The following is a 21,553-nucleotide window of genomic DNA, read 5'->3' on the forward strand; positions in this document are numbered from 1 at the left end:
TCCCACTGATACCAATGATGGGCATTATTCCTCCCACTGATACCAATGATGGGGCACTATTCCTCCCATTGATACCAATGATGGGGCACTATTCCTCCCACTGATACCAATGATGGGGCACTATTCCTCCCACTGATACCAATGATGGGGGCATTATTCCTCCCACTGATACCAATGATGGGGGCATTATTCCTTCCACTGACCCCAGTTATGGGGGCAATATTCCTCCCGCTGATACCAATGATGGGGTCATTATTCCTCCCACTGATATCAATGATGGGGGCATTATTCTTCCCACTAATAATAATGAATGGGGACTATTTTGCTTCCTCCTAACCACAGGACTGCTATGTAATTTTTTTTACTCCCACTTACCACCAAGCTTGAGGCATTATCTACTCACCACTGGTCACAGTCTGGCCTCCCTAAAGTCTGAAGGACAGTAAACTGTCCCTTTGTTTGGAAAGTGTGGATACCCCTGGGGTAAACCTGCTGTCAGCTTTCATGTGATGTACAGCAGCAGCACAATACAAAGACAGATTTGAGGCCATTACACTGTTGTAATGAAACGAGAACCGTTTTGATGGCTTTTAAAAGAATACATAAGTGGACTGATGGATGCATTGCTTAGTGATAGGGATAATATTAGGGGGATAGGGTGCTTAGTTTATGGTTAGGGTTGAATTTCCCAAAAGTTTAAATGTAAAGGATTAATTTAATTTAAGCTAAAGTCTGGGAAAACAACCTTTCATGTAAAAAAGATCAGCCAAATGATCAAATAGTGATGTGCCACTTGGCGTTTACTGAATAAATGCAGAGTATCTTGACAATGCAGATGGAATGGTGAAAGAGTATACAGTTAGCAATAACCAGAGAATAACAAACCATTGCAGTACTTGGGATGCTATGTGTAGTTCCCACACATCACCCACAGGTGGCAGTACAGGTCAAGATAATGGCCTTATATTGCAAAGTGTTTCAGGACAAAAGTGGGACACAGGAGGTAACACAAATTGATTTATTAGAAAAAATATATTTTTCACTGTACAACACAATGTAAAAAGAACACAAAAATATACACAAGTATTTTACAAAATCTTTGTAATCTCAAATCCAAATTTCCAGCACACAACTCAGTATAGCATTTCTGAACTTTTAGTGTATAGGGCCTACTTAAAGGGAATGTACAGTGTAATTGTAAAGCTTTTCTTTCTTTAATTATGTGTAGGTCTAAAATATACATACTTAATTTTATAAGTCCAGTAAATAAAAATTATTGTTTGCAAACATTTTATATTTTCCTATGTTGAGCCAGCAGGTGGAGCTTTCCACATGTTTTCTGGCCTAATCCTAACTTATGCTTAAAGCCCACACTGTCTACAGAGCTCAGTAGCTCAAGCTCTTTTTTTCACAGTTAAATTAGTCAGAGCAGTTACTGATCCTTCCTACCTGTCTCCCTGTTCTGTATATCTTCCACCAGATTTTCAGTGAGAGAGTGGCAGTTTGAAAGCAAGCAGCTCCTGCTGTGATCCCTGTTTGGTAAGCCCATCATGCTCTGTGACCCCTGCATCATGGCAGACCCCTATATTACATGTTTGTTTGGAAAATAAAATGTTCTTATGTATTTACAGAAAAAACATTTTTTTTTCTTTTTTTTTAATTTTGGATAGAGTAGGGATGAATTAGAACCCCTGTTCAGTTTCAATAGCCAGCTGAAGTTAGATTCACGTTTGCTATTTTTCCTGGTGACCATTGGGATGGAAAATTTACCAATTGGATTTGAGGTGAAAGTAATTCTTCCATGTGTTTCGATAACAATTGTTGGGGTGATTTACTCTCACTTCTTGTTGCATCTCTGTTCTGGAAGTGTGAGGAAAACTGGATTATAACCCTTCCCCATTTTAAAATTAAAACACATTTAAGTGTTGTAATGGTTTCAAAACCTGGTCTCTGTGTATTGTTCATAAATATATGTGCACATGTGGGCAGCCATGATTTTTAGCCTAGGAGATGTTACCCCTTCCCACCACCTCCTGGTAGTCCTTTAGCTGGGTCTTAATGATGGGAGGACTTCTCAGTCATGTGATTATTGTGATTGGCTGTCACAGTGGTCACATGAGCCCATACCACTGGCTCCCAGTCATAATCATAAACCAGGAGCTGTCTGTGTCAGCTTGGTAACTGTGGTGGAAACATAGTCCCAGGCAGGGGCGGACTGACAATTCATGGTGCCCCCGGCAATAGGGGATCTTGGGGCCCCTGTGCCCTCACCCACCCTCAAACCACACCCAAAAAAGCCTATGAAGAGTACTAGGGGCATCTCATGGGGCCCCCTACTGACCCTGGGCCCTCGGGCAGTGCCCGAGTGCCCAAATGGTCAGTCCGCCCCTGGTCCCAGGACAGAAACCTTGGCCACCATGGCTACATATGTGCGGTCTAACTCCATGCCACTGCACATGTGCTTTACGAGGTCGGCAAGGGGTTAAGTAGGGAAGTTGAGTGATCGGTGCTTGGCTTCCCTTTGGAAAATTTCACCTTGCTTTCAATCTGTTTCACGGGAAGTAAGTTGAAATCTCCCAACTTCCTGTCTGTTTGAAGAAGTCTAAGCAATTCTCCTCCATGTGGAAACAAGCGAGTCCTAGCAATCTGAGAAATGTTTAGAACATGCCAGGATTGAAATGCTGTCTCTGCCCCTTTGAGGGAGATTTCTCCTCACTTCCTGTTTTTAAAATCCCACATAAAATTCTGAGCTGAAGCAGATGTTGGGGTTGATCTTAAAAACCTAATTTCTATTAAATAATCCATGTTGCTTGGGCTTTAAATGGAATGTACACTATTTTCATTAACATAACATTGACTTTTTACATTCACAATAAGACAGACACATCAAATTTAAAATATTCCATTTAAATTACCATATTTACAATTTAAAAAAAAAAGTCAAAAAACAGTCTGTGAATTTTTTTTGCCTACTTAAATTACTTTAAATATACGGCAAGTATAAAAATGTTATAATTACACTCTACTTTTTTCCTGCCACCCGCTGTATATTTATATCATCAGGGGCATTTCAAAGTTCACTGGCCATTTCATGGCCTGGAGATTTGAATTTTAAGAGTGGATCCCATCTCATCCTTATAATGGTCTTCGCAGGCCCGGGAACATTGCATTTTCTGTCTGAAGGAGGCTCGTATCTCGTGGGCAGTGGTAGTGACAGACGCATGTATTAATGAACATCACAGGTTTTTTCATGACTCTGTTTTTGGGACACTGGAACTCCACTTGGGCGGTCCTGGTGCTGTGTGGTGTACAACATCGGCCATCGCTGCAGCTGCCACAAAACTTGGGCGTGTAGCTCTGAACACTGATGCAGTTTTTGTATTCAAATCGCATAGGTTTTTCTGATCTTGTCACCTTTGTGCATTTTTTTCCTTCCTGTGAGAGAGCAAGAAAAAATATTTTGTTATGGAGGTGCACAATTTCCTTACACTCTAAGCTTTTTTATCTATGGATACATCCTGCATGGAGTTTGGATGTTTTCCCCATGCTAGCATTGAGTACTTCCGTTTCCTCCCATTTTCCAAACACATGATGGTAGGGTCACTGGCCCACTGGCCCCTATCTAAATGAGCCCTAGTATAGGAATACTACATGGCTATGCACATGTGTCATCACATTCTGCATGTTGGTCCCAAGTCCAAGCTATTGTGGAAGGTAGAGGAAAGACTTGGTGACCTAACTCGTAAAACATTTGGCAAGAAAATTCTATGGATAAAAGACTCTTAAGAGTAACAGATATGAGAACTGCCCCCAAAGAATCACCAAGAGAATCGTATTCAAGTGTATGTCAAGTCAAAAAATGTTTTTTATGTTTTATGGTGGCCATACACATAATGATCCGATCAAAGGAATCAATATAATCAAATCTGTCAATTATTGAAAAGACACATACCACAGCCATGGAAAGTTCCATGGAACCTTAGGGTTCCTCCAGCGGTTACTAGGGGTTCCTTGAGCTGATTGACTTCTCATCTGATGGTGCCAGCATAGTGCTGGGTCAACGCCACTTGGCAGAGTCAACTAACCCAATGATCTTTTTGGCTGTTTTCGGTGGTGACCACCACTGATGGGAGCATTCTTGCCACTAACCACCAATATGAGGGACATTTTTCCCAATAATCACCAATGAATTAAATCTTGCAAGGGTTCCCCAAGACTTAAAAATAATTTCAAGAGTTCCTCTGTAATAAAAGGTTGAGAAAGGCTAACATACTGTGCCATCAATCGATTTAGAACAGTGGTTCTCAACCTTTCTAGCGCCGCGACCCCTTAATACAGTTCCTCATGTTGTGGTGACCCCCAACCATAAAATTATTTTCGTTGCTACTTCATAACTGTAATTTAGCAGTAGGAGGAATAGTGCCACGTCATTGTGTCATTGGGAGGAATAGTGCCCCATCATTGGTATCAGTGGGAGGAATAGTGCCCCGTCATTGGTGTCAGTGGGAGGAATAGTGCCCCCTTCATTGGTGTCAGTGGGAGGAATAGTGCCCCGTCATTGGTGTCAGTGGGAGGAATAGTGCCCCGTCATTGGTGTCAGTGGGAGGAATAGTGCCCCGTCATTGGTGTTAGTGGGAGGAATAGTGCCCCGTCATTGGTGTCAGTGGGAGGAATAGTGTCCCGTCATTGGTATCAGTGGGAGGAATAGTGCCCCATCATTGGTGTCAGTGGGAGGAATAGTGCCCCGTCATTGGTGTCAGTGGGAGGAATAGTGCCCCGTCATTGGTGTCAGTGGGAGGAATAGTGCCTCGTCATTGGTGTCAGTGGGAGGAATAGTGCCCCGTCATTGGTATCAGTGGGAGGAATAGTGCCCCATCATTGGTGTCAGTGTGAGGAATAGTGTCCCATCATTGGTGTCAGTGGGAGGAATAGTGCCCCATCATTGGTATCAGTGGGAGGAATAGTGCCTCATCATTGGTATCAGTGGGAGGAATAGTGCCCCATCATTGGTGTCAGTGGGGGGGAATAGTGCCCCATCATTGGTATCAGTGGGAGGAATAGTGTCCCATCATTGGTATCAGTGGGAGGAATAGTGCCCGATCATTGGTGTCAGTGGGAGGAATAGTGCCCCATCATTGGTATCAGTGGGGGGGAATAGTGTCCCATCATTGGTGTCAGTGGGAGGAATAGTGCCCCGTCATTGGTGTCAGTGGGAGGAATAGTGCCTCGTCATTGGTATCAGTGTGAGGAATAGTGCCCCGTCATCGGTGTCAGTGTGAGGAATTGTGCCCCGTCATCGGTATCAGTGGGAGGAATAGTGCCCCGTCATCGGTATCAGTGGGAGGAATAGTGCCCCATCATCGGTATCAGTGGGAGGAATAGTGCCCCATCATCGGTGTCAGTGGGAGGAATAGTGCCCCATCATCGGTGTCAGTGGGAGGAATAGTGCCCCATCATCGGTGTCAGTGGGAGGAATAGTGCCCCATCATCAGTGTCAGTGGGAGGAATAGTGCCTCATCATCGGTATCAGTGGGAGGAATAGTGCCCCATCATTGCTGTCAGTGGGAGGAATAGTGCCCCATCATTGCTGTCAGTGGGAGGAATAGTGCCCCATCATTGGTGTCAGTGGGAGGAGCAATAGTGCCCCATCATTGGTGTCAGTGGGGGGAGGAATAGTGCCCCATCATAGGTGTCAGTGGGGGGAATAGTGCCCCATCATTGGTGTCAGTGGGGGGAATAGTGCCCCATCATAGGTGTCAGTGGGGGGAATAGTGCCCCATCATAGGTGTCAGTGGGGGGAGGAATAGTGCCCCATCCTTGGTGTCAGTGGGGGGAGGAATAGTGCCCCATCCTTGGTGTCAGTGGGGGGAGGAATAGTGCCCCATCCTTGGTGTCAGTGGGGGGAGGAATAGTGCCCCATCCTTGGTGTCAGTGGGGGGAGGAATAGTGCCCCATCCTTGGTGTCAGTGGGGGGAGGAATAGTGCCCCATCCTTGGTGTCAGTGGGGGGAGGAATAGTGCCCCATCCTTGGTGTCAGTGGGGGGAGGAATAGTGCCCCTCCTTGGTGCCAGTGGGGGGAGGAATTGTGCCCCATCGTTGGTGTCAGTGGGGGGAGGAATCGTGCCCCATCGTTGGTGTCATTTGGGGGAGGAATAGTGCCCCATCGTTGGTGTCAGTGGGAGGAATAGTGCCCCATCATTGGTGTCAGTGGGAGGAATAGTGTCCCATCGTTGGTGTCAGTGGGAGGAATAGTGCCCCATCATTGGTATTAGTGACACCAATGATGGCGCACTATTCCCACTGACACCAATGATACTTACCTTGCAGACCCCTGCTCCAGCCTGGGCTCGCTCGCTCCCTCCCTCTCCCATGGTACCGACACTTACCTGTCAGATGTCTTCCTTCTCCGGCCGCTCTCCTCCTCTTCACTCGCTCGATCTTCGCGGTGCCGCTCGGCTCCTCCTCTCCAAGCTCCACCTCCTTGCCGGTGATTGGCCGCCTGTGTGCCTCTCCTGAGCTACAGTGCCGGCGGCCAATCACAGGCGAGGATTGATCTCGAGGTGTGTCCAGATGACAGGGGCGGCATGTCATCCCGCCCACACCTGGAGACGGCGGTGGCGGCGGCGGCGGCGAGGAGCGGTGTCTCGGTTCCTAAGACCATCGGAAATATGTGTTTTTTCCGATGGTCTTAGGCGACCCCTGTGGAAGCGTCGTTCGACCCCCAAAGGGGTCGCGACCCCCAGGTTGAGAACCGCTGATTTAGAAGAAAACCATGGATTGTATTCTGTAAAATTAGATTATGATCATTAGGTGTATGGTGCGCTGAATGATCTTTTTGATCTTCCCATCATATTTTTCACCTTGACAGTAAATCAAATTGACAGTAAATAAAATTGCTCTGTAGATGGCTACCATTAGATAGAATGGGGAAGAATTATAATCCATAGCTAGTTTTTAAATAAGAGATAATATGCAAAGGGGACATATACCAAAATAAAAACAGGTTGCCCCTTGGCTAGGGGACCCAGAGATGGGGATCCACATGTAAAAATCTCCTGAGAGCACCAGACCAAAGATCTAAGAGTTAAAAATCTTTTACTCATAGTGTCAGATCATAACAAGAATACAGAAACCATCCAATGTGTTTGGGGGGGGGGGGTTCAGATATTCTATAGGTCAGTTCAGGTGTAGATTCTGATCTTGGCCCTAATCCAGGAACATTGTATTGTTCACCCTTTAAAGTACAACTAAAGACACAACTTTCAGGGTTTTTTGCCATCTGTGTCCCATTGTGGAGATTTCTCTTCACCTCTTGTCCCATGGTCAACTCAGAAAGTGAGAGGAAAACCCTCCAAAATGAGAGAATCCCTGGTTGTTACCAAGATCATCGGAACTGGTGCACCAATTGGACGATTCCCCCCGTATTACTGTTCTAGGAGCAAATCAAACTTTGGGATTTTCTTTTACTTTCACATTTAATGATAATGGTAAACATGACAAATAAAGAGGGTGAGTCTCTATAACGGCCACAGACATAAATAAAAACCTGGCAGGGGTTCTAAACCCTCTCCACTCTATCTAAAACTAAAGAAAATGTTTTACCTTTTATACTTTAAGTAATGAGCTTTGGCTACTCTGCCATTTTTGAGTTCTGCTACTGTAACTACATACCAAATCTGAGCCCTGAAGAAGGGGGAAATTTTTGACTTTGGATTTCAGATCTTTGGTTCGGCACTCTTAATACATTTTTACATCAGGATCCCAAATTCTGTGTCGCCTAGCCTTTAGTAGAGTAGGGGGGTGGCCATTTCCTGTCTGTTTCCTTGCTACAGATTTTTCCTCCCTTCCTGTCTATAAAACCATTGTCAAAAGCACAGGAAGTGAGGGGAAATCTCTCTCTCTCTGACAACAGATAGCCGCAAAACCTACTTGAAACCCTTCCCCACCGAATCCAAAACTGGACGTATATTTTAATATAAATCTTAAAAGCTAAATGATGCTGTTGGCCATTACCTTTCCAAGAAGCCACTGTTTCTCCTCATCGCAGGGTCGCACCATACACAGGCGGATCTGCTTCTGCATTTCACATCGATTATTCCGATTGGACACCCGGTATGAGTGCCCGATGCCACATGTCTTGGAACACGCACTCCACTCTGTTGTCTGCGTAATGCAGTTGCCACCCATATCAGGCACAGCGACTCCTAAAGTGGCTTCAGGTCTGTAAGCTGTAAAATATAAAAATGGATATCGTTATATTAAAGTGGAGAGTCTGGCAAATATTCAAAAAATGACTTTTTATCTGTCGATGTACAACATTCATCAAGAACATTCTTATGAGTATTTTAACCTCTCAACACCACCTAAACACAACTATTTTTGTTCAGGGAGGGCCCCCAGCAATGTGACTGATCTGGCACCTCCAAGACCCAGAGTGATGAGCTGGTTGGACAGCTCCTAATCACTTGACCATGGTGACAGCCCTTCTGGGCCCTACTATGACTACAAACATCAAATAATGTACACATATGTGGTATCACTAGACATGATAGGAAAACTTATTTTAGGTTATGTGTTGGTGGTGGGTCATGGTAATGGCAAGAAATATAATGCCAACATTTAAAATAAATATATATATATATATATATATATTTATTTATTTTTTTAGGACCAGTTTACATTGAGAAAAAAAAAATCAGATGTCTTTTAATATTTACCATCATATGAAGACCCAATGGGGTTTATTTACTAAAGCTGGAGAGTCCAAAATCAGACTCCCTTCTGCATAGAAACCAATCAGCTTCTAACCTCAGCTTGTTCAATGAAGCTTTGGCAATGAAACCTGGAAGCTGATTGGTTTCTATGCAGAAGGGAGTCTGATTTTGGACTCTCCAGCTTTAGTAAATAAACCCCAATTTGTCCAAGGCGGGTAGGTAGACTATTGATGTAATTACTGTGATTGGCTGTCACAGTGATCACCTAATTATGAGCACATCTCCCTGGCTTGTAAATAGTGACTAGGAGCTTACAGACAGTCGCACTTCAATGTACACAGGTACTACAACAGCTGCACCTAAACAATCCTCAATGCATTTCGCCTCACCTACAAGACTTGGTCATAGAGATTGTCTGTATTTCCTGTGTTTTTGTTGCTTTCAATTAAGATTTTTAAAGATGACATCATTGGGGTGCGACAGTCTCCTTTTATGCAAGTAATCTGGACATGGAATCTCAGACAAGTGCATATACAAAGGTCATCAATGTAAAAGGTAAAGGTCATGAATATAAAATTAAATATACAAGTAAAATGTAATAATAAAAAATCACTCTTTTCTATTTATTATTTTCTACTTGTATGCTCATTTTTTATATTGATGACAATTTACTTTTATATTGATGACCTTCGTATCTGTACTTATTTTGTAGCCCTAATGAAAGGGGAGTGTGTTTAGCCATCGAAATGTGTTGGATTTTTCTGCTATGAATCAATTTTATCATTAAAAACCTTCGACGTTTGGATGTTTGTTTGGCGCACCTGGATTGTATATATGGGAGCTGCCAATGACAGCGTAGTTACTGTGTAGGGGCGCCAAGTGAGTGCAAATTGTACCAGCTGTACATATATGCCTGTGGCTGGCAACAACAGATTAAGATAAATAAATTCACCTAAATATAAATTGGTCACATGTGTTTCAATCAGATTATGCAGTGCATTGAGGTTGTCTTGTAAATTGGAGACATCCTGTAAGGTCGTTATTCCACTGCACAGCTTGGTGTCATCTGCAAACTCTGAAAGGGTACTCTTAGGCCCTATATCATGTATAAATATATTAAAAAGTAAGGGTCCCAACACTGAACCTTGGAGTACACCACCACCAACCCTAGACCATTATGAATCATTAACCACTACTCTCTGAATACGGTCTTTTAGCCAGTTTTCTATCCATTTACAAACTGATGTTAAGTTATATTTGTAAAAAATTGTTGAAATGTAAATATCTCACCAGCCATTGCAAAACCGCCGATCGCCACCTCTTCTTTGGAGTCACAGATCCACTTCTCGCAGCACTCACCGGGCACTTTCACTTTGATTGGGTTGGGGCACTCAGGACTGGGCAGCAACAGGTCATTGTTGCATCTGGGAACACAGCTGATTTGCCCGTCCTGGCATGTACAGTGATATTTACAGCTGGGCTGGAAGGTTTCACCACTGCGATACACCACATCATTGAACACACATTTGTCAGCTTCCAGAGCTGGAGAATGAAGAAAAATAAGAAATACAGTGACTTACTGGACCCAACAGTGTGTTATACTAAATCCATAAATCTACTGTAAAACACTATTACATGTACTCTAAAAAGTAAGTGGGTATTCCATATATACGTACAGATAGGGCCAGGACAAAGAAGGGGCAGCTGCTATGGGCTCAGCCCCACAACCCAAGGAGGGGGACTACTTGGGGAGCACCTCACTGCATGCCTGCCTAAGATCAGAGGTGGGCAACTAGTGACCGTGGCCTCCCTTCTACCACACAATGGATTTCTGTCAACTATAATAGTTGCTGCTTTCACACTGCTCTCCAACATGCCCACTCTTTCTGCTCCCCTTGCCCAACCACCTATGACCGACACAAAAAAAACACCATGCTTAAGAAACCCCTCAACCCACCCCCAAGCAAGTGACTGGCTCTCCCAATGCCAACTACGGTGTGGTGACCAGATGTCCTCAGTTTTTGGGGTTGTCCCCAGGAAAAAAAGACTCCCCAGATTAGCTCCCAGTTCTCCAATGGCATCCCCAGCCTGGGTGGATAACCTGGCAATATTTTGCTTTGGATGCACTCTTTTCTTTATTTATTTTTGACCTGTACACTCTGTGCATTTATTTAGTCCTGACCTCTGTAATCTTTGTATTACTTACTCCTGACCTCTGCACTCTATGCAATTTATCCTTTAAATCCCAGCCAGGACACTATCTACATGGACTCTACATGTTCCCCCTGTGCTTGTGTAGGTTGCTCTGGGTACTCCAGCTTTCTTCTACATTCCAAAGACACGCTGGTAGGTTAATTCACTCCTATCTAAATGGGCCCTAGTATGTGAAACAAGTACCCTAGATTGTAAGCTCCTTGTCAGCAGGGACTAATGTGAATGAATAGTATAGTGATGGCTATATAAATGCCTATAATAAATTCCATAAATGTATTATCTCAACAGTTACTGAATAGAGAGTAATGGCATTGAGCCACTGAGAGCTCCTTCTAGTACTTCCACAAATATCTATATTTAAAAGCAGTTAGGAAGAGAAAGGAGATAGCTGTTTGCTATGGGTTTACACTGTCCTTGTTCAGTAAGAGGTTTGCAGTTATATTGATTTTACAATGCTTGACTCACCCATGCAAATGCCAACATCGGCCCTGAGATCGGCACTAAAGTCACAAAATAATCCTTCTTGGCATGGGTACACTTCTGAGCAGCTCTCCCCATCTTGTCGAGCGCATACAGGACAGCAGGCACAGCCATCTAATGCAATTGGTACGTTGGGAGCACACCTGGGTGGGTCTTCTGGGCAGGGACCACATTCCGATGGACATCTCTGGGAAACCACCTGCAAGGCAAATAGTCACAACGTGAGCTTAAAGTAATTTTCTGCCCGTTTTTGGATTTTTTTTTAGATGGGGTATATCTTAAAACAGGTGCAGGCAATTCCCCACAACAGTCTTCATGGTTCTGTTGCACCAATATTGGCTAGAGGTTCCTGGTGCTTTAAATTGGCCATGACTCCAGAAGCCAGTAGGCCACACTTTGATTGGCTGCCAGATGCTAATCTTTTTCATTAGAAGCACCTACCAGCTCCCCCTCATCTGTAGTTGGTGACAGTTTGCTAAAATTTTGGGGGTGATGATGGAGTGCATCCCAGATCAAGAAAGCAACTCATATATGTGGTTGGGCTTTAATGACCACCCCCTGCCGTTACATGTATGCCTGGTGGGGGGGTCGTTAAACAAAGAAATAAGTGACCTTAGTAATTATACAAGAAAACATTTTCTAGGTTGGTCAGCGTACAAATTATTTACTGTACTGTATATCTAAATCCAAAAACATTTTTTTTTTAGTTTTGTGTAGAGTGTGGAAGTATGTAACCCCTTGCAGCTGCCTCCTGCCTGCCCTTTAAGAGGTTCTGAATGATGTAAGGTGGAATTCCCAATTATGTCACTGCTGTATTGACTGTCAGATGATCCCACCGGCTCCTGGCCATAAATGGTGACCAGGAGCTGTCAGTGAGCGCACTCTCAGCACAGAACAGTGGTGCACCATGGACACATATGTGCAATACATGGGTGTTAAGGCCCATCTGCCTTGCTGCTGAACATATGGGTCAGGTGGTCAGCAAAAGGTTACATACCTGTCAGGTTTTTATTTCTGTCTGTGATTCCATTGGGCAGATTCCCCCGTTATATTAGTCCCAGCAACCGTTGTCACCAATAGAGAAAGTGATGCAAAATCCATATAGTTTAGAAGTACGACTTTAGGAAATTAAAAAAACTACCCCTGCGGTGAACCTTCCCCTGCACTGCAATGGATAAATGGTCCCTATTGTCTAGGGCAGCCTTTTTCAACCAGGGTGCCTTTATGTTTCTTCAGGGGTGCCTTGGCAAAATACCTAAAACTTGCCCAAAAATTGTATACAAGCCAGCAGGTGGTTCAAACCAGCCTTTTAGTTACACAAAGCCACAGGTTTTCTTTGTGCACCATTACGGCCTTCTAGCCGCCAGCATCCTAACAGCTAATGACATCATCAGTTGATAAGGAGGAAGTCAGTCGTCTGCACAGCATCCTAGTTTGACCCTCCCCTGCCCCTCTCCATCAGTGCTGGGGTCACATTAGCTCAGTGATGGAGAAAAACTGAGGGAGAAGAGAAACCTTGGAATACTAATCAATACTAGTGTGCAAAAGTGTATTTGATTTGGAAGAATAAATCACCTCTAACGTTGGGTGTCTTACATGTGTGGATATTGATGCATTATTTAAAACTATTAGAATAGTTTTTTACATTTTAGAATGGGAGCCTTGAGGCTGTCCATAAGTTTAAAGGGTGCCTTGAGATTGTCCATACTTTTAAAGGGTGCCTTGACTAAAATCAGGATGAGAAACACTGGTCTAGGGTATCATTAAAAAGTAATTTTTACTTATCTTACCCTAAGCTCCCCAGCAGCCGGTGTTCTTCCCTTCCCCCTGAGTTATGAGCGGGCTCTTCGCATCCCCACTTACAATGAAGGTCTGCTGGTCCTGCACAGGGGTAGACTGACACCTCATGGGGCCCCCGGGCAATAGGGGATCATGGGGCCCCTGTGTCCTTGCCCAAACTCAAAAAAGCCTATGAAAAAGGTACCAGGGGCATCTCATGGGGCCCCCTACTGACCCCGGGCCCTCGGGCAGTACCTGAGTTTCCAAATGGTCAGTCCGCCCCTGGTCCTGTATTGTATGTGTTGACGTAAGAGTGCAACCGACAGACGGAGTGCTGAAGAGAAGCAGCTTTGGAGACCATTTGCATGGAAGGAGGAGTCTGCAGGAGTGAGGGATTAGATAGCTAAAAGTGCCTATTAATGGATACAAAAAAACAAGCATTTAATCTTTGCATTGCAGGGAGAGCCCCACGTGGTGCAGGGAGAGCCCCACTCCAAGGGTAGCTTATTTAATTTCCCCAGAGTTCTGCTTTAATAGCCTATAGAATGAGTTTCATGTAATTTATTAAAGCAGCTGTGGGCCAATATAGAGGTGTCGGAAGGTTGCATGTGTCCCAATCTGCTGTAACAGAGTAGACAGGTTGATATGTTTCCACTTAGTGTCTGCAATGAGATCACTCTCTTCCCTCTACAGGTAGTGACAGTGATCACATACGATTACGTTCACCTAAAAGAATTCAGATATACAGCCAGTTCCAACTTGTCTGACAATGAAGCTGATCTTTAAATTTAAAAATAGTTAGATTTCAACATTCCTTTAAAAAGAATTCTTTCATTCCATCGTACATACTTTAATGGCAGTTTTCTTTTTTGTCTATACAAATAGATTTGACCAAAAATCAACATGCATTTGCAGAAACCAGCAACAACTAATTGCAGGAGACTTCAAGAAAAGTTAAATTGGATTGGTTGCTGTGAGTGATTTCTCACACTGGCTGGTTGAGCCATTCATTGGCTTCTCATATGTCACAGGACATCACCTTATAATTTCATGACTGTATTTTATATGGCGGGCTGATGATGCCCCCTCTAGTGGAAAGTCCTACAAGTGCACCTATAACAGGTTCAATTAGCACTTGTACAGAACTGCTGGGAAGACAGGGTAAGCCACCTGCCAATTATAAAGCCTTGAGGCTGGATTTACACCTTTTGCGGTTTTTTGCCTGATGCATTGGTGCAAACACATAAAAACACATCTCAATGCCTGTGTGGAGACACTCGTCACTGCATGTCATTATGCATGTTGATGCATCATGATGCACCTAAATGCATCATAATGCACATTGACATGCATCAGTGCATTATGATGCATGTTGACATTCAACACACAGTTCATTGCAATGTGCAAAACACACATTAATATGTGTCAAAGCGCGTTGACTTGTTTTAAAAGAGAAGTATGGGATGGATTGTTTTTCCAAAATTATACTTACTTAGGTGGATGCTGAATTGGTTCGACGATCATCAGCGACCATCTGTCCCTCGCCGGCTCTAAGCCCGGGTTCACACTGATGCAGTGCAGCACATTGCATGTGATTCACACAGGAACCACACCGCATTTCTGCGCAAATCACATGCGATTTCTGTGCGGGGCAATTTGAGCCATACATTTTGTATGGCTCAGTTCATACCGTAAAAAAGTGCAGGACCCTTTTTTTTGTCCGCACCAGAATCAGATCACATGGCTATTCACACCCATGTGATCCAATTCTGTACTTCGCACCGCGTTTTGCGAACCAATTTCAGGGTGTTGTTAACTTAACATACACACCCGCAGCGGTTCGCATGAACGGGGTGCGATTATGATGCAGTGCGGAAAACACACAGAAACCGGTGCGAATTCCGCACCGCATCAGTGTGAACCCGGGCTTAGAGTGAGAACTCAACGATCACATGATTGCTGATCGCTGAGTTCTCACCGTCGCAGTGAGCAGTGACTATCAATCACCGCTGTCTGTTCTGCCAACCCGTTTTCACTGGAGCAATGGTCTGTGGCGGCGATGGAAGAGCGGCTTGCTGACTTGCTGAGAGGCTGTGCCGGTGCCGCTCCAGACTGGGGTGGATCCCGACTTCAAAATCAGGATCTTTCCCTGGCCTGGACTGGGTGAGTGACATGAGCTGACAGCGGGCTTCAGCCCGCTGTCAGCTGAAAACAGGTCACAGGAGTGCAGTACGAATTGCAATCCTGTGATCCACAGGAGAAGTACAGCCAAAAGAGCTTTGGCTGTACTTCTCTTTTTATGTTTTTTTTATTGATTTCAATAGAAAAGGCATCAGATGGAAGAATGCATAGGTGTGAATCTAGACTAAGTGCGAGGCGGCTTATAGACTTGTTATAAAAGAGGAACAATAAAGCACAGCCACCGTGCAGTACAGCTAAGCAGAGAGCACAGCATGTGCATTAAGTAAGCAAATATGTTGGACCCAATATATATGTACTTACAAAGTATACACAGGTACACATATAGCGTTTAAAACACGAATATAAATTTCTAAGATTATTTATGTAAAGATACTCATATTAGCATTCTCAGTTAAGGAAATACAAAGGCATCCTGCCTTGCTGTATACAGCAAATCCTTTCTTCGGGGTGCAAAATTTCTTACCCGGAGATCCTGCCAGTAATGGCACTTCCTGTCAGAGGCGTCCCTAGGGTTGGTGTCACCTGGTGCGGTAACACTTGGTGACACCCGCTCCGACGATCCCCGCAGAATGGATTGGATCTGCGGATTGAGCATAATGGATCGGACTCTATCCTGCGGGGATCGTCAGCTTGCTTTACAACTTACCTTTTCTTGGAGCGGGTCCGGGACAACTGCGCATGTTCCGGTTTCAGGCACAATTAATCGATGATAGCAGTAGTTCTATCATCGATTGATCGTGCCTGAAACCGGGACATGCGCAGTTGCTTCAGGGGACATATCTACATGGGTGACACATCTTGCTGATACACCAGTGTCACCCCGCAGGATCGTTTGCATGCAACCTATACAGGGTGACACCGGACCCACTCCAAGAAAAGGTAAGTTGTAAAGAAAGCTGACGATCCCCGCAGGCTTGCTTTACAACTTGCCATTTTGTGGAGTGGGTCCGGTGTCACCTAGTGCGGACCGCACCCCCTGCACCTGCCTCGGGATGCCACTGCTTCCTGTTTCAGGTGTGACAGCGCTAAGCAGCTGCCTTGCAGTTAGCCGGGCTGGCCAACAGCCAACTGAAGGAGTGCGCACAGCAGGCTGACAACATCGCTGATAATTGGAAGGCAGTGATTGACCCTAGGTTCACATCTGTGAGGGTGGTGCCGCTACAGATCCACATGAAAATCTGTGCAGCCGCACCACCCACATAGAAGAATAAGGACCCGCGGGTGGGTGCCATTAGTTCTAATGGCATGCCGCCCGCACTGGAAAACGCACCTGTACTGGGAACCGAGGTTCCCGTGTAGGCTGCGTTTTCAGAAGAAGTGCAGGGACTTCTTCCCTGCGTGTCACGGGGCACGGGAATCCATTCAAGTGAATGGGCTCTCTTGTCCATGCAAAACGTGCCCCGCACAGCCGCATATATGTGAACCGGGGTTTACTGTTCTCACCCTGCAACAGGAAGTGCTGTTCCCAGTGAGATCTCCAGGCAAGAAACTTTGCAACAAATTCACCAAAAAGTACTCTACTACTACTACAAAACTATACGCAATTTTTATATTGAATAGAGAAAAGGACAGTTATAATCACTGTCAGTTTTTTTTTTCATCCACCTGTGTCCAATTGGGGAGATTTCCCTGCTCTTCCTGTCCCATAGCTAAAATAAAAAGGGAAATTAAATCCCTCCAAAGTGAGAGAATCCCTGGTTGTCACCAGAACTAGTGTCCCCATTAAAATATTTCCTCTATATTCCTGTTCAGGTGACAACTCAACATATGAGAAATTCTTTCACTTTCAATGGATAAATAGGGTGAATCTCTTTAATGAGAGTACAGACAGCAATAAAACCCCCTGTTCTAACAGCTCTCCATTCTATCCAAAAAAAAAAAAACGTTTTGCATTTAGTTATACTTTAACAAAACGATATACATCGAGGCATGGGGCCGAACTTACCAAAATATAGGTTTTAAGAAAACTATATACATTGAAAACTTTAATTAAACTAAATACAGTGAGGCATGAGTTCAAACTTACCAATTGTGATAGATTTTGAGTTTCCATAATCTTTAAAAACCCTAAAATATTTCCATTTTCTGGTAAACTTAATAAAACCAGATTTATAAATAGGAAACATAAAAATCAGTAATTAATAGTAACCAATAAAACGATTCCTTTCGTCACTGTATCATTATTCTGACAGCAATAGAGTGATGAAAGGACAAATCTTACTGGATTTCATCATTCCCGTGTAATCATTTTTTGCTGGTTCTTTGATAACTTGGTTATTGGACTTTGCCATATTAAATAAGTTGAAAACAGCATGCATATCCTAAAGGTATACAGAATCCAGAAAGCGAAGAAGTCTTTAGCTTTCAGAATTAGGATATTAATTGTAAAGGTAATAAAACTTTTAGGTATCACTTACTTTATGAACCAGAAAGAGGGTGCAGAGGGTTCGGAGAAGGTTCCTCCTGGAGAACATGATGTCCCAGCCTTGGAGTTCAGTTCTGATACCTTCTGTCCTTCTGGAATAAGTGCTTGAGATGTCTACATCCTCCTCATATATAGAACACTTCTCCATCCAGTGGGATCCTATTGGTGGATGATCCTGAATTTGGCAGCTTTTGGAAGGATGACGATTTCCAAATTCCTGCCGCCCACTACCTTTTCCCAAACAAACACTGCAGTCTATGGACGCTAGATGGCAAGCTGATATCCCTCAAGAGGGGAAAATCCTGCATGTAATACTCACCAAAGGAATGTATTTTCCATCCAGCTCAGGGAAGTGACAGAGGAACTGATTACTCATCTGTACAAGAGGAATGCCTGTTCTAAGCACATCTCCAGACGTCTCGTACAGTCTGAGAGGACAGGCAGGCATAATCTACTGTACTCCTCTTATTACTTATTACTCTTATGTAACCTCTATCTAGACAATGAGAACACTATTTCCAGCCGTTGAGAGCTGGAAATAAAAAAGATGATCTGAATTTCTGATTTCAGTTGCGTTTACACAAGCCTCTGCTGGGTCTTGACCCCTGCAGCGTCCCATAAAGATGCACCACAATTCCGGTGCATTATCAGTGATAAGTCTTTAGGCTAGGTTCACACTTTGGGGTTGATTTACTAAAGGCAAATAGACTGTGCAGTTTGCAGGTGCAGTTACTCCAGAGCTTAGTAAATGAGCAGCTCTGCTGACTTCCATCATTCAATCATGTGCAAGCAAAAATACTGTTTTTTTTTATTTTCCTTGCATGTGATTGGGTAAGCATGGCAAAGGGAAGTTTTACCTCATTTACTAAGCTCTGGAGATACTGCACTTGCAGAGTGCACAGTCTATTTGCCTTTAGTAAATCAACCCCTTTGTGTACATTGGGAATATGAGCAAAATTGCGTTCTTTCTCAACACGCACAGAAATGCACGGCAGTGCCATTGATTGTTAATGGCACCCCCACACATCTGCTAACACGTCCATTCTCATGTGTGTCAAAAAACATCATGCAGAGGGGTGCAGTGCAATTGTGAAAAAGGGACAGGGACTTAATTGGCACATTTCTGGCACATAGGGCAGCCCATTGAAATTAATGAGATATACTGCATGCAACATGCAGGAATGCGCAGAAAACATGCAGAAGCACATGTGCACTCCATCTCACCTGGTGTAAATGGAGCCTAATGCTGGCCATACACTAGTAGATAGTAGGTAGGTAAACAAGAATACAGAATGATGACTGGACAAATGTCGTTTGAAAATTTCACTTGCTTTTTAGAATAAATATGATTCTCAAGCAAAAACCACATACACTGTTCAAAATTCATTCGTTCAAAGAAAATTGAATCTTAGCCAAAAGGCCGAGAAGCGGTCAAGATATCTAGTTCTCTACCTTATGGTCATGCTGGCTTCAGGTTTGGACTGACCATTCGAACATTCGGGCATTGCCCGAGGGCCTGGGGTCAGTAGGGGGCCCAGTGAGAGGCTCACTGGGCACAATTCACTAAGCGGAATCTTATTGCATCCGAGTATGCGGTAGGATCCCGCACAGCATTTAAAAAAAAACATTTGAATTCACAAAAAAAACGCTACTAAAATACCGCATGAGTTATTTTATCAAGTCATGTAGTATTTTAGTAGTGAAAAGCATGCATTAATGTTTCAGCTGTCAGCAGGGTTCCCCACTGACAGCTGAATATAAAAGAAAGAATTGCCGGCAATTAAAAAAATAATTTAAAAAACAGTGTGGGGTCCCTCCTCCATCCATACCAAGCCCTTCGGGTCTGGTATGGATTTTGAGAGGAACCCCCACACCAAAGTTTTTTTAAAAATGACGGGGGGGTTCCCCCCAAAATCCGTACCAGACCCTTGTCCAAGCATGCAGCCCAGCAGGTGAGGAAAGGGGGGGGGGGAAGAGCGAGTGAGTGAACCATACCAGTCCACATACCCGCAACATGGAGGGGAGTGTGCTTTGGGGTGGAGGGGGCTCCCCCCCAAAGCACCTTGTCCCCATGTTGATGGGGACAAGGGTCTCTTCCCCACAACCCTGGCCAGTGGTTGTGGGGATCTGTGGGTGTGGGGCTTATCGGAATCTGGAATGCCCCCTCCTATGTGAATGAGTATGGGGTACATGGTACCACTGTCCATTCACAAAAAAAAGTGTAGTGTGAAAAAAGACAGGAGACAGTCCAAAAAAAGAAAAAAAAAAAGGCTCCGCTCCCGAATCTGGCTCCCGGCTGTCTGTCTGCTCTGCTGGCTTGAAAGTTCTTAAATATGTAAGGGGTGGGGCCACCTGGGGACAGTACGTGTTTGACCCCGTCCCTAGTGGCGTCATCAACCGGGACATGCTGAGTCAATGATGTCACAAGGAGGCAGGGCCACACACGTGATGTCACTGGGTGGCCCCACACCTTACATATTTAAGTACTGTCAAGCCAGCGGAGCAGTGAGGCGGCTTGACAGTACTTAAATATGTAAGGTTCATGATTGACATTGGATCTACTTTGGGGGACATTCTTTTATTTTTCTTCTAGGGTTGTGGGGAAGAGGCTCTTGTCCCCCCCAAAGCACCCTCCATGTTGAGGGCATATGGCCTGGTATGGTTCAGGAGGGGGGGGGCGCTCGCTCGTATCCCTCCTTTTCTGACTGCATGCTCTAATAAGGGTCTGGTATGCCATTTTTTTCTTATTTTGGCATGGGGGTTCCCTTCCAAACCCATACCAGAGCCGAAGGGCTTGGTGTGATTGGAGGAGGGACCCCACAACGTTGTTTTATTATTTTTTAAATAATTTTTAATTCCCTTTCTATGCAGCTGAGCTGCAATAGGTAGGTGGGGTGTTTTGTGGGTGTGGGTTTGGCTTGAGTGTAGGCGGAGACACGGGGGCTCCATTATCTCTTATTGCCCATAAGTTATCAGTCCGTCCCTGGCTGGCATCACCTTAAAATTATTATTTAATGTGTATTTCCACTTTTGCAGCCAAATTGGGATAATACCTGCTCTGTATTTGTTTTCATTTACATATCAAGAAAAACTATTTACATTTCAGCTGACTTTATTATATATAAATACAACAACTACCCATACTAGGACTATGAAAAAACAAAAAAAGTACAATATATCACCAACTATACCGCCAAAATTGTGAATATATAATATAACAATAATATTGTTCTATTAAAGAGAGTCTCTGAAAAACGACCTGTGGGAGGGGCAAAACGCATTAGGAGGATATTAGCTGTGACGTCATATCCAGCAGATTGAACACACGCCGGTGCGTGACTTCTGGTCCGGCATTCCTAAAGGATAAGTTCACCTTTGGGAACATGTTACATGTTCCACCCGATTTTAGGCACAGTGATTATTGCACATATTGTTGTGAAAGAATATTGCTCAATTTCACTATAGAATGCACAATTATTTGAACTTTAATTCTGATTTCATATTGCATGGACACTGGATATATATTAACTGTACAGGGCAGCGCTTTGAGCTGTTGCATCATGGTTTATTTTTTTATATGCCACAGAGCTGAATACCACCCATCATAAAGTTTTACAGACACCATGTTACTATACTGTTACTCTCTGTAGCTGCTGCCCTGCGGTGCTGAACTGGTTAACATCTATATCAGCAAGAGAAGGGAGCTGCTGAACAGGAAGAGTTCAATAGACAGGCAGCA

The 21,553-nt window shown here is 44.1% G+C and overlaps 1 protein-coding gene across 1 annotated transcript; it reads right to left on the bottom strand.

Annotated features, from left to right (window-relative positions):
* Positions 1–1,004: 1,004 nt before the first annotated feature.
* Positions 1,005–17,960, bottom strand: CCN3 (cellular communication network factor 3). Its single transcript, XM_089659063.1, has 5 exons — positions 17,807–17,960; positions 11,394–11,607; positions 10,005–10,256; positions 8,014–8,228; positions 1,005–3,435 (listed from the first exon to the last, which is right to left on the bottom strand). Exons 1-5 carry the CDS (start codon positions 17,861–17,863, stop codon positions 3,136–3,138), a joined length of 1,038 nt encoding a protein of 345 aa, XP_089515189.1. The 5' UTR covers positions 17,864–17,960; the 3' UTR covers positions 1,005–3,135.
* Positions 17,961–21,553: the final 3,593 nt, after the last annotated feature.

The sequence above is a fragment of the Staurois parvus genome, unplaced genomic scaffold (assembly GCF_062004578.1).
Source record: "Staurois parvus isolate SC_StPar_1 unplaced genomic scaffold, SC_StPar_1.0 ptg000030l, whole genome shotgun sequence".
NCBI classification, from domain to species: Eukaryota; Metazoa; Chordata; class Amphibia; order Anura; family Ranidae; genus Staurois; species Staurois parvus.

Bases quoted from the DNA above. Each gene is read 5' to 3' on its own strand.
- CCN3 (XM_089659063.1), bottom strand. From the start codon at position 17,863: ATGTTCTCCAGGAGGAACCTTCTCCGAACCCTCTGCACCCTCTTTCTG. The intron at 8,229-10,004 runs GTGAGATATTTA...TATATTTTACAG, and splicing joins CGGCGGTTTTGCAATGGCTG to CTTACAGACCTGAAGCCACT. The intron at 3,436-8,013 runs GTAATGGCCAAC...GCTCTCTCACAG, and splicing joins AACAGTGGCTTCTTGGAAAG to GAAGGAAAAAAATGCACAAA.